Source organism: Bos grunniens, chromosome 22 (assembly GCF_055505025.1).
Source record: "Bos grunniens cultivar Pamir isolate PY7600 chromosome 22, Bosgru_T2T1.0, whole genome shotgun sequence".
Taxonomy (NCBI): Eukaryota; Metazoa; Chordata; class Mammalia; order Artiodactyla; family Bovidae; genus Bos; species Bos grunniens.
The window spans coordinates 29,241,500-29,253,906 of NC_141186.1; the positions used below are offsets into that span (position 1 = coordinate 29,241,500).

The 12,407-nt window shown below is 37.7% G+C and overlaps 1 protein-coding gene across 12 annotated transcripts in view; it reads left to right on the plus strand.

The window, feature by feature from the left end:
• Window positions 1–12,407, plus strand: part of SHQ1 (SHQ1, H/ACA ribonucleoprotein assembly factor) — a 288,426-nt gene that overhangs the window by 35,261 nt on the left and 240,758 nt on the right. For 10 of the 12 annotated variants that reach the window (XR_015151264.1, XR_015151269.1, XR_015151263.1 and 7 more), the window contains 2 exons: window positions 273–326; window positions 2,758–2,881. Coding sequence is in view for 4 of the 12 variants with exons in the window: in XM_086366725.1 (XP_086222851.1) it covers window positions 273–326; window positions 2,758–2,881 (178 nt within the window). In the remaining 8 variants the exon portion in view is untranslated. Of the gene's footprint in view, window positions 1–272; window positions 327–577; window positions 641–2,757; window positions 2,882–12,407 lie in introns of all 12 variants that reach the window. The other 2 variants (XR_015151267.1, XR_015151266.1) reach the window with 1 other exon arrangement.

A 12,407-nucleotide genomic window follows, 5' to 3' on the forward strand; every position in this document is an offset into this window, starting at 1 on the left:
TGCATTGCTTTTCTTTAGTTTCAAAGCTATTGCTTATGTGCTCTTGTGTTCTGGTACTCTTACCAGTGCAAAAGCTTCACTTTATAAAATTCTGAAGAAAGTAGAGACTTGGCGTTTGATCACCTTGACATCAGCAAAGCCATAGACACTTCTTAGGTTTTACACATGTCAATACTATTCATATACTAGTTGAATAAGTGGATATAGTTGTTTTCTTTCTAAATGACTTTACCTCTCATATGACACTATCCTTTTCTTCATAACAAATAAAGGTTGAATCTGCATGGAATATCAGAAAATTGAGCCCAACGCTGTGCTGGTTTGAGGTACAGTTTTCAGTTGCAGTTGTTTAGATTTTGTTTCTTCAGAGTTACATTTTGTTGTTATTAGTTCATTTGTGGTAATTTAAGCAATTCTTTGACTTTTTTTTTTTTTTTTGCAAATTAACTAATTTATTTTAATTGGAGGCTTATTACTTTACAATATTGTAGTGGTTTTTGCCATACATTGACATGAATCAGCCATGGGTGTACATGTGTCTCCCATCCTGAACCTCCCTCCCCATCCCATCCCTCAGGGCCATCCCAGTGCACCGGCCCTGAGCGCCCTGTCTCATGCATCGAACCTGGACTGAAAAGTGGTAACTTTATTGTACTAGTTTTTTTTTCCCCATGTTTTTAAATGAAATTTTGCTTTTATCTGTTACTCTTACGCTAATCATAGTACATAAAGAAGGCCAAATGTAGGGTTATCTTCGAAGTTTGAAGAAGTGATGGGGACATTGTCTGTTATGGGAAGATGCTGGGTCAAATTTGAGGCCTGTATGTAAGTTGGCATATATTGGGGCTCAGAGCTCAAAGACAGGCAGCAAACCTAGGTGATAATACTGTTAACTGTCACTTACCACCAGAGACTGTGCTAAGCCTTTCATATATATATTACTTCACCTAACCTTGCAGTAAGTCTGTGAGATAAGTATTACTGGTGTTTTACAGATGAAGAAACATAGGTTATATAGCTTAAATAATTTATCCTAGGTTTCTACAATTGGTATGTTTAGATCTCATAACTCTTCTAATATAGCCATAATTGTTTTTGTGTCTGTTTTCTAGAAAGCACTTGTTTATATTTCAAATGGCAAAGGATGGTGTCTTTAAATTTACTAGTTTTGAACATGCTGTTGTCCATCAAAACAGAAGCTTTAAAAAAGTGTTTATTTAAGACAATTGATAACTGCTTCGTCTATTAAGGCAACTAGTTTTGTTTCTGTTTCCTCCCCACCCCAGTTTGAATCCTAAATAGTGTACATTTTCAGTTGGAAAATCAAAGTTGTTTCATGGCATCACTTTATTCAAATAATAGATAAGGCCTATATGTAAGTTGGCATATATTGGCATACATCTTCCCATAACAGACATTGTCTCCAAACTTCCAAAATACCCTACATCTGTTCAAATAATAGGTAAGATAAAAACAGGAACTGAAACACTTCACTTTAGCAGAGAATCTTGCTACTCCAAGAATGTCCATGAACCAACTGCCTGACCAGTATCCTCTGCTGGGAGCTTGTTGAAAAGACAGAATCACAGAGCAGACCCTCTGAGCTAGACTCTATAGCAAGATCTCCAGGAATTCATATGCATATTTAAGATGGAAAAGTGCTTTTCTCTGGACTCCTCTTGGGTTCTGTGTATTTCCACAATCAGCATATAGTGGATAAATCCACTTTTGTGATACTCACAGTAATTATTCCAATATTGAAAATAAAGTAGTTGGTGACTAGATCATTTCATAGTTTAGTTATTAAAATCTGCATGAAAAAGTTCATCGATTTATGATTTTATTTTGATATTTTTTATTGTTTTTTAGATAACTTGCTATTGTCATACATATAACCAGCTCTGTCAAACTTTTATAAGTATTTAGTTTTTGCCAGAATTTTTTAGAAGTTCACCATTGTTTTTTATATTATATCAACTATTCTTTGTTGAGTACTCAGTATTCTTAATCAGATCACTCATTTATTAAAGGTGAATATACATGGAAATGTTGTACTCCTTTAATGTTATATGTTAAGTTTTATTTGCAGGTTAACATTTTTATACATTTTAAATCAAAACCCAATTAAAAAACAATTTTGTAGAAAATGTGTTTTCATTAAGTTTTACATTGCTGATGGCATCAGTTTGATACCATTCAAGATAAAGCCTTTTCACAGAAATGGGTAGTTTTCGCTTTGATAAGTGAAAGTAAATTACTGAAGTAAATGCCATGTATTACTCATGCCCAAAGCAGAAAAACAAAGAGAGAGAGGAAAGAAGGGAACTCTGAACACATTGCAATAAAGAGTTCTGCATTTTTCATCTGTATTATCTCGAATGGTCCTAAAGGACAAAAACATGAAACATGTATCATTTAGAGATGCATTTTATGCGCATCTGTATTTTGTTAGTACCATGTGTTTCACATTCATAGTGGTAATTCTTAAAAGACTTTAAAAACTTTCCTGCTATGAATGTGATTTTTAAGGAGCACTTGTGATATGTTGATAAAGTATGAGGAATTACAAAGGCCGAGATAAAAATTTTATTATACGTTTACAGAAAGAGTCTCACTGTATGGCACTGTATTTATCTTCCACTTGGCTTCATGTTGACTCAGACTTGGTTTTTAATTGAGAATAGTTTTACATTTTGTTGTGGTGCTTTTGTTTTGTGTAATATGGAAATGATTATTCATGTAAATGATACTTCACAGACTTGGACTAATGTTCATGAAATCCTGGTGTCTTTTGGAAGAAGAGTTTTGTGTTATCCACTGTACCGCCATTTTAAGCTGGTGATGAAAGCCTACAGAGACACTATAAAGATATTGCAGCTAGGTAAGATGTTATGCTTGCAAATTTGAGAGTGAAAAGTTAAATGTTTTTAGTCTGTGAGGATGTAGTCATTGATTTTTACTTTTCTTCCTTTACAAAAATAAGTAATGAAAATCATTCAATCCAAACACTCTTCCTCTCAGGTATTATATAAAGTAATTGTCTCTCTCTATAGGTATATAATCATACAGACAGGTGTGGTACTTTTTTTAGAGTTTGAGAGTGGGGAGGGTAAATACAGACGGTGTTCCAAAATATCTTGTATTTAGTAGATTGTATCATTCAGTATTTCTGTGTCATACAGATGCCTGTAATTGTCTAGGCTTTATTTTAGGGTTGTGAGTAAGTTAATAAGTAAGTTCCCTGCTCCTGTGAAGTTTACAGTTTTGCCAAGGTGACTGATGGTAAGTAAGTAAACAATTCCAGCGGTGAGTGAAAAGTTCTCTGTTGGAGAAAGGACAGTCATCCTAGGAGGGGCACAGAACCTGGATTTGGCAGATCAGGAAAGGTTCTCCAGAGAAAGTTCAGCTACTCTGGTTACTTGATTACTGCTAAATCAAACCCCAAAAGACAAATGTTTGCTATTTTTAAGGATGTGGAAAATTCTAAGCTCTGAAACAAATTCCAAAGTTCCTATAACAGCATCACTGGATTAAGTATATATTTTCCAAGGTAATGACTTTTTTAATGGGACAACATCCATTTGTATGTATTAGTTCTGGCACATTTTTATTAAAACTCACTTGGTATACTTTATGGTCATTTCTTATATTTTTTTTTAGGGAGTCTCATTATTTCTTTGTCTTTAGATAACAGTGCTTCTGGAGGTTTAGTTTTCAGACTTGAGGTTAAGAAGGAGAAAGGAAGAAGTTCGTTCCTTTATATCATTAGGCTTAATGGGAATAATCACATCTGTACTGTTTTCTCCCTCCTAGGATTTATCTAGGTTTTTCTTTGACTTCTGTGTGACCCATAGTTTTCCTGCCCTGGGGGGAAAAGTCATCTTTGAAGTAGATTCTTTTAAAATAGATAATAATCGTAAAAATGAATCATAGTTAAGTGAAAGATCTTTTTAAATTCATCCTACTGGTTTAGACTAGCAGTATTTTATTTTAAAGGATTGTTGATTATAGAACAGAAGAGCTACTGCCTTTGAGGAATCTGTCTTCTGGGGAAACACACTGTTTTGTTTGTTTGTGTTTTTTTTTGGATATTCTTTCTTTTTAGCTTCTAAGATATTTTTTTTAAGATATTTTTGGTGTGGACCATTTTTAAAGTCTTTGTTGAAATTGTTACTATATTGCTTTTGTTTTATGTTTTGGTGTTTTGGCCCTGAAGCATGTGGGATCCTAGCTCCCTGACCAGGGATCAAATCCATACTCCCTTCATTGGAAGGCGAGTGTTAACCACTGGACCTCCAGGCAAGTCCCCAAGATATTTTTTTTGAACTGCAAAAATTATCTTGAAAAGTCAATCTACTATAAATGACTGATTGTTGAATTTGAGTACATGTCACAGTTAATTTCTTGTTGAAGTCATGCTAGATTATCTGCACATTATTCATAGATTTAAACAGTGAGAATGCAGCTGTGATTTTCTTGTTATATCATGGCTTTGAGATGGAAAACTTGCAAAACCCCCATGTGCGTGTGCACATGCACGGATGAGCATGCATGTGCATGCATGCGCACACACACACACACACACACACACACACCCTCTTGTTATTTTATTCTGCGAAATAATCTAGTTCTCTGGGTTTTTATTTGAAAAGTAAGCAGTTGTGTGATTCATAATCAAAAATAAATTTGATTGCCTTGACTTACACTGTAGTCAATTCCTCAGTTTTAGTAGGTCGGAATTGAAAATTTCGACTTAAGTTTCCATTATTATCTATCTACAAAAAAAGGCTTATCAGCTGTGTTGTGATAGCAACAGAAAACCCGAGGTAGCATGCTGAAAATGAATCCCAACCCTGTATAAACCATGCACAGTATGTTCTGTGGCTTGTTTGGGTTGTGGCTAGTTAGTGCTGAAACAGAGAGCTAGGTTGTCTAGAGTTCATGCCCTAAACTATGGGGATGGCAAGCTCTGGATGAGGGTTGACGCCTTTGTTCATACAGGTGGGTGCCACCGGGATGCCATTAATACCATTGAAGAGTCTCAGTTGTTCAGACACCTTATAGTTTAAGTGCAGGTAGCGCTGGTTTGGCATTTAACGTTTTCCAAGAGTGAATTCGTGCCTACTTATAATCAAAAAAGCCATCACACTTTTATTCTGAAGGTCAGTGTCATGCTTTCATAGTTGAAAGTAATAAATAACTCTCTCCCCAGAAGAAATGCAAATCTTACGTGAAACACGTTTCCGAAACCAAGGAAGGAAGGCTGGTATCAGAATCTACAGATTGACTGAGAGCTAAGTTTTTAAAGAGCCATGAATTTGCTTTACCTGACTTCACAGAGGCCTTACAAAATTCTTCTCTGGGCCTTTGGCTGTTTTCAACTTTACATTCTCTCTGCTATACCTTCCCCACCCCTGGAAGACTGTACATTCATCTCTCACTGTTGCTGTACGGATAGCTCAAATTCTTGTAAGAGAAGAAAACCTACTTTGTGCTTTCAAGTGTCATTTTAGTGCTTAATGTCGGGTCTTGCATGTGGAATTCCTCTGTCTGAATCTATAATCTTGGGGCACATGATCATTCCATGTTTTCCCCCTCTGTTCCTGTATCTTTAGCAATTTTTACTTCTTCCTTCATTCTTTTGAGAAGATTAAGAAGAATCCTTCATGGAAGTATCACTTAGCTGCCATTATTCACTGAAAATCAATGATAAAAAGGAATTAAAAGAGAGCAGTGTTCTAGTATGTCTTAAGAAATTTTATTGCTTTTATAAATGACCTGAGTACTTGATTATACATTGTTTATACAACTTACTGTTTATTCTACTATCTGTGTTTCATTCATCTTTCTAAAGGCATTCTTTATTCTTCTTCCACATTCTTGTATGGTTATTGAGCATATCATGTAACTGTTAGATTGAAAGGGCTAAACATCAAGGGGTAAAAGGGAAAAAACTTAATTTTTTCTCCCTGTTCCCACTTCAAGCTCTTTCTGTGAAGTGTTTCTTTTATTGCTTATGGATGGAATATATATCCTATAAATATCACATCACACACATATATCCTATATGATAAATATTCTATAACTTTTTATATTGCTTTAGATTATAAGAGAAGTCTCATTTCAGTACTTAAAATGTTCCCTTTGAACTTGATTAAAAATATAAATCTTCCCTTCCCCAGCTTGGGCTTGCCTCAGGTTGGGAAGCCGGCAGTGCGGAGGGGGCCCTTACCCTGCTGCGGGAACCTTGCTTTCTTCCAGAGCTACTCTCTACTCAGCCACAGGCTGCTCCTGCCTGCTTCTCTATGGGGGCCTTTTATCAGTTTGGGGTCAGACAACAGTCTTTGTGCCCCACAGTTTCCAGGACAGGTATCTTATGCTCTCCAAGGTCCCCCCTTTGAAATCTCCTTTCTCTTGGTTTAAGAAAAACCAAGAGACAGGAGAGCACCTTTTTCCCTTCCTCATGAATGATGGTAGAAATCCCATAGTACCCCAACAGTCTTATCCGAAGAGATTTTCTGGACCATGATACCCTTAAATTCCAGGAGGTGAATATTGGTCCAGAGGTGACATACCAGGTTTTTGGCTAGTGTCTTACGAGTTTAGCAACAGAGGGTTAAGCATCCCTTCTTAAAATATGGAAATACTTGATATCTATTTTGTCCTTTGTGAGCCGCACTGGAAATGAGCCACAGAGTCCTGTCTTAATGTGCTAGCACAGTGATCGTTCTAGCCACAGCACCTTGGTGACTCCTTTCTGTGTGCCAGCACGAGGCTCAGTTCCTCATTATATCCACACTGTCTTCCTGAGAAGTCGGGATGTCAGTCTCCATCTCATGGATAGAAGAAGACAGTCTCAAGGAAGTTCAGTCCAGTTGCCCAGGCTCACTCAGCTAGGAGTTGGTGGAGCCTGGATTGGATGCTGGGTCTGCCTGACTCTTAGGTCTGTGCCCTTTGAAGTATTGAAATAGTTATACTAAAGGAAATTTTATGAAACTGGGATTGACTTTACAATAATCCACAGTAAGTTGGCGGAAAGTGGGAGGGTGTGGAGACAAGGCTGGCCATGAGTTGGTCCTTGCTGAAGCTGGGTAATGAGTACTTGGGAGTTCACCACCCTATTTTTTCTCTTTGTACATGTTGTGATCTTCCTTTATAAAAAGTTATTTTTTAAAAAGAATCTGGGGTCTTAACCCCTATATATCTGTGTTTTCAATTTAAATTTATTCACCATCTTTTAGAAAACATAGTACTCTTTGTTCAGACCATTATATAAAATTTTTGGCTAGTAAAAATGCATGTTTGAAGTTATTATTTCAGGTTCTGTTTTGTTTTTAGGTCTAACAAGAAACCTACCCTTCTGTGAACATTTGAGATCTGATGTCTGGTAGTTCTGTGGGCAGACTATAACCTAAGAAATAGCCTTCTGGCGATTAGTTATTGTTACCAAGTAAAAGCTGGCATTATTTCATGTAATTAATAGCCCTTACATATTAGTCTTACTGGGCTAATCACTTTTTCAGAAATGACTGAAATGACAGCTTTACTAACCTCTTCTGTGAATAGATATAATAGCACAATCCATGTGAAAGAAAAGAGCCATAGTAAGTGGCTTAGGGCTGATCTTTTCCTTTAAGGCGAATGGTTGTTTAAGAAACAGAACTATGGCAAGTGTATTGTGTGAGCTCTGAGACCTCATGCAACCTGGAAGATGAGTTTATTTTTAGCATTTCATTTCTCTTTAGTCCAGTATCCAAACGCTTCTTTTTAAAAATAATTAATTAATTAATATGACTGTGCAGCATTGTAGCATGTGGGATCCAGTTCCCCAAGCAGGACTCGAACCCAGGTCCCCTGCATTGGGAGCTCGAGGTCTTAGCCACTGGGCTACCAGAGACATCCCAGCTTCTTTTTATTGAATTTTAAAAATTATCCTAACTTGAAAACTAGAAGAAAAATCACTAGTTTTTGATGTTTACATTTATCTGTACTTAATTTTTGTGGGTTCTCAATTATGGACATTTTAAAGAACTATTAGACCTTTTAATTGTTCTTTCTTATGGGCCTTATATGAAATGATTTTGAGGGTTATTCAACAAGCATTTGTTGAGCACTTGCTATGCGAAGATGCTGAGCTGGGTCTGGAGATCTTGGAGTAAGCAGGTGGGACATGACTTGCACTGGGAGAACTTAAAATTCTATTGGGGTCCTGGGATAGCACAGCTATCAGGTTTTTAAAAAATTACATCTTGTAATAAGTAGTTCAAAGGAGAAATACAGTGGATGATAATATAAAGCCAGGAAAACTGGCTGAGCTTTAAGTCACGTATGACACGTCATTTCCTGCAGAGGGGAGCTTCTGCCTTGTTTGACTTCTGATTCTAGGCTCCTCCTCAGTTTCGCGTCGCTCTAAAGTACTTGTTCATTGGTTAGTGTGTTCATCTGTTAACTTATTCATTCAGTAGGTATTTGTCAGCACCTACTATAAAGCTATTTATTATGTACAAAGTGCCCATATGAAGAGCAGCAGAAAGCTGAATTAGGTTCACGGACTGTATTTGGGGAACATCTTCATGAATAAGGGAGCTAAGATGTCCATCACAAACATTAAAGACAGAGCAGACAGTGGTAAGCACCTTACAGGAAATGCTGAGTGAGCGGTTTCAAAACAGGGAGAGGTGATATTTCGTTAGGGATCAGAGAAAGCTTCATTCGGGACTGGAGATTTGAATTGGGACTTCAAGGACTGGTAGTATTGCATAGCAGGGTGGAGGGAAGTATTCTAAATATTGTGAGTGAGGGGCATGAGACATTTTATAGATGAGCATCTGTTTCATCAGTGAAACTTGGGAATTGATAGGCTCTCTGACCCTGAGATTTGCCCTTGTTGTTCAGTTGCTAAGTCGTGTCTGACTGTTTGCGACCCCATGGACTTTAGCACACCAGGTTTCTCTGTTCTTCACTATTACCCTACAGCCTCTAAAATTAGTTGACAGTTTTACTTGAGTCAACTGGTCTCCAGAATTGATTTCTCTGCTTCCCTAATATGATCACTTAATCTCCTGCTCTCCAGTCAGGAGACGATATTTCTTGCTGTTTCCCTCTTCATTCTAAATTGTTCTTGAACTTTTCCTTTCTTGGTCAATTCCCTGTCACAGTTAAAACATTTTGAAGAATGGAACAACTGTAGTGCTTTCAGTTAATTTCAATAGCATGGAATTCAGATTGGATATTTGAAGTTGTGTTGGTATCTGCTTTTGCTGACTGCTTCCTTACATGCCAACCAGCCTAAGAAAGGAGGGACTTTGGAGCCCTGGCGAGTGTGAACTGCAGCTGGAACCTGTGAAGGAGAGGATTCCCCTGGGAAGTCCCCATGTGCCAGTCTTCTGCCTTGCTCTTCTGGGATTCTTCGACAAGGCAGAGCAAACTTCTTTTACTTCCATCACTTCCTCAGAGCCTAAATCCGTGTTCCCAATCTTAAATTGGCACATTCTTACTGCCTATCTATATTATTTATCCTCACAGCATTTTTGGGTTTATACATATACTTTTGTATGGAAGGAAGGGTATTGTATATGAGCATGAACATTAAAGGGAAGAAAATAAAATTCTGATCAACTCCATAGACACATATTTCCTCTAAGTATCTTATTCATCATTAAATATTGTTAATCACTGAAATTTTTTTAGATTGCTTGCCTGGAAATTACTGGTTTACATTTGTATAAAGCGTTCTTTGTTCTCTTAAAATATTCTCTGCTAAGTCGCTTCAGTTGTGTCCGACTCTGTGTGACCGCATAGGTGGCAGCCCACCAGGCTCCTCTGTCCCTGGGATTCTCCAGGCAAGAATACTGGAGTGGGTTGCCATTTCCTAATCCAAAAATATTCTCTAGGGGGCAGCATTTCCTGTATGGTTTACAAATAATAAATTGCTTTTAATTGCCATAACTGATTAAGATCTTGTGGTTATTCTGCTCCCCCCCAAAAAATCACTTAAAGTATCTTATGGGTGGGTAATAGCTGAAGATACACTGCTTATCTTTTAAGTATTTAAATTTAAATCTACATGTTATTTACATTTAAGTCTACATGGTATTTCCTATACCATTTATAAAAGATTTTTTGTTAATTTCTACAGTTTCTGATCTGAGCAATGGAAAAGAACCCCAGGAGGTTAGTTACGTGGTTTGATATTATGGCTTAAAAAAATTCTATGTTTAGTGACTCTTTTAATAAATCTAAAGTCAATTTTGAGATTTTTCTTAATCTGAATTTTTAAGGAAGTAACTATAAACTTTCTTTAAGAAGATAAAGGTATAAAAATGTATATATTTAAGACAAATTTGGGAGAACAAAGAGAAAATATTTTATTTACCCTAAAGAGTGAAAGTCCTGTGGCATGGTAATATTGAGACCTAGATGAAGTATGTGCTGTGCTTAGTCATTCAGTTTTGTCTGACACTTTGTGACCTCATGGACTGTAGCCCCCAGGCTCCTCTGTCCATGGGATTCTCCAAGAAAAAATACTGGAGTGGGTTGCCATGTCCTCCTCCAGGGTATCTTCCCAACCCAGGGATCAAACCCAGGTCTCCTGCGTTGCAGGTGAATTCTTTACTGTCTGAGCCACCAGGGAAGCCCAGATGATGTATATTGAATAATAAATACTTATATGTTATCTGGAAATCATGGAAGAATTATATTTTTGCAATTTAGGGTTCCTTTAAATAGAAATTAATACTGAAAAATAATGACCAAGCATATGTTTATTCAACAGACACAAATCAAATCCCTTCTCGGTACAAGACATTAAAAGAGAATCAGGAAAGAATTATGAGGATATATATGACTTGGCTTTGACTCTTGAGTTTATTGTGTAACAGGAACGATAAGACAAAAGTACAAAATATAAGTATTTATAATATACAAAGGAGAAATAGTCCCTTAAGATAATATCTTAACATCTTCAAATGTTGGAAAAAAATCAAAACAAAAATAGCATTTCATGACACACGTAAATTATATGAACTTCAAATTTTAGTGCCCGTAAATGAAGCTTTATTGGAACATAGTCATCCTCATTCACTGGGGTGTTGTTTATGGCTGCTTTTGTGATATAATGGCAGAGTTGAGTAGTTGCAACAGATCATGTGGCCTGCAAAGCAAAATATTTACTCTCTGGCTCTTTAGAGAAAAAATTTGCCTCCCCTTGCTATAAGTACATATGAAGTTGACCCTTGAACAAGCTTGACTTTGAACTTGGGCAGGTCCTTTTATGGGCTTCCTTGGTGGCTGAGATAGTAAAGAATCTGTCTGCAGTGTGGAAGACCCAGGTTTGATCCCTGGATCAGGAAGATGCCCTGAAGAAGGGAATGGCTACCCACTCCAGTTTTCTTTCCTGGAGAAGTCCATGGACAGAGGAGCCTGGTGGGCTACTGTCCTTGGGGTTGCAAACAGTTGGATGCGACTGAGCGACTGATGCTTTCAGGTCCTCTTACAGGTGAATTTTTTTCTTCAGTGGAAAATACTGTAGCGCCCCACTGTCCATGGTTGGTTGAATCTGTGGATGGGGTAGAACTGTAGATACAAAGGCCAGATTAACCCTGTCATTGTTCAAAGATCAGCTGTATTTGGGGTTGGAGGAGAGCCCTTTCCAAGTGAGCCAAGGTCTTTGGCTGCCTTCCATCCTAAAGAGTGGCCAGCATTGATGGGCATCCTGTTACGTTTCTCTCCCCCTATAGGATGAGATGGACCCATTGTTCCTGCAGTGCAGGAACAGCAGGAGACACGGGTTCCATCCCTGGGTTGGGAAGATCCCCTGGAGGACGACATGGCAACCCACTCCAGTATTCTTGCCTGGAAATCTCATGGACAGAGAAGCCTGGCGGGCTATGTCCATGGGGTCTCAAAAAGTCAGACATGACTGAAGCGACTTAGCAAGCCCGTGTTCAGCTGCAGTGAGGCCTTGTACCAGGTGTCCGTTCCTTCCATCACGGTTTAGGTTCAGTCTCATCCAGTGTAGCTTCCAAGATGAGGTCTGGGGAGGAGGTAGAGGTCCTGTATTCTCTAAATGACTATGACCAGAAACTTAGAAAATCCAAACACAACAAAGCCCAGATCCCTTACCTCTCTTTCTACTTAATTTTCTGATGTCACCAAAAGGGACTTGTAAATCTGGTCAGACCAGGTTTGTTCTTCCCATTTACACGCCATTTGAGAAATCCGGTCTTTCTTCCTGTATGTTTCTTCTCTCTGACTGCATGTTTAATCCGGTCTTTCTTCCTGTATGTTTCTTCTCTCTGACTGCATGTCCAGTCTCAGTTTTCCCAATTTGAAACTAAGCTAATTGCAAAAAAAAAAAAAAAAAAAGTCAGAACTTTTCATACTAATATCTACTGGGAAAAATGAAG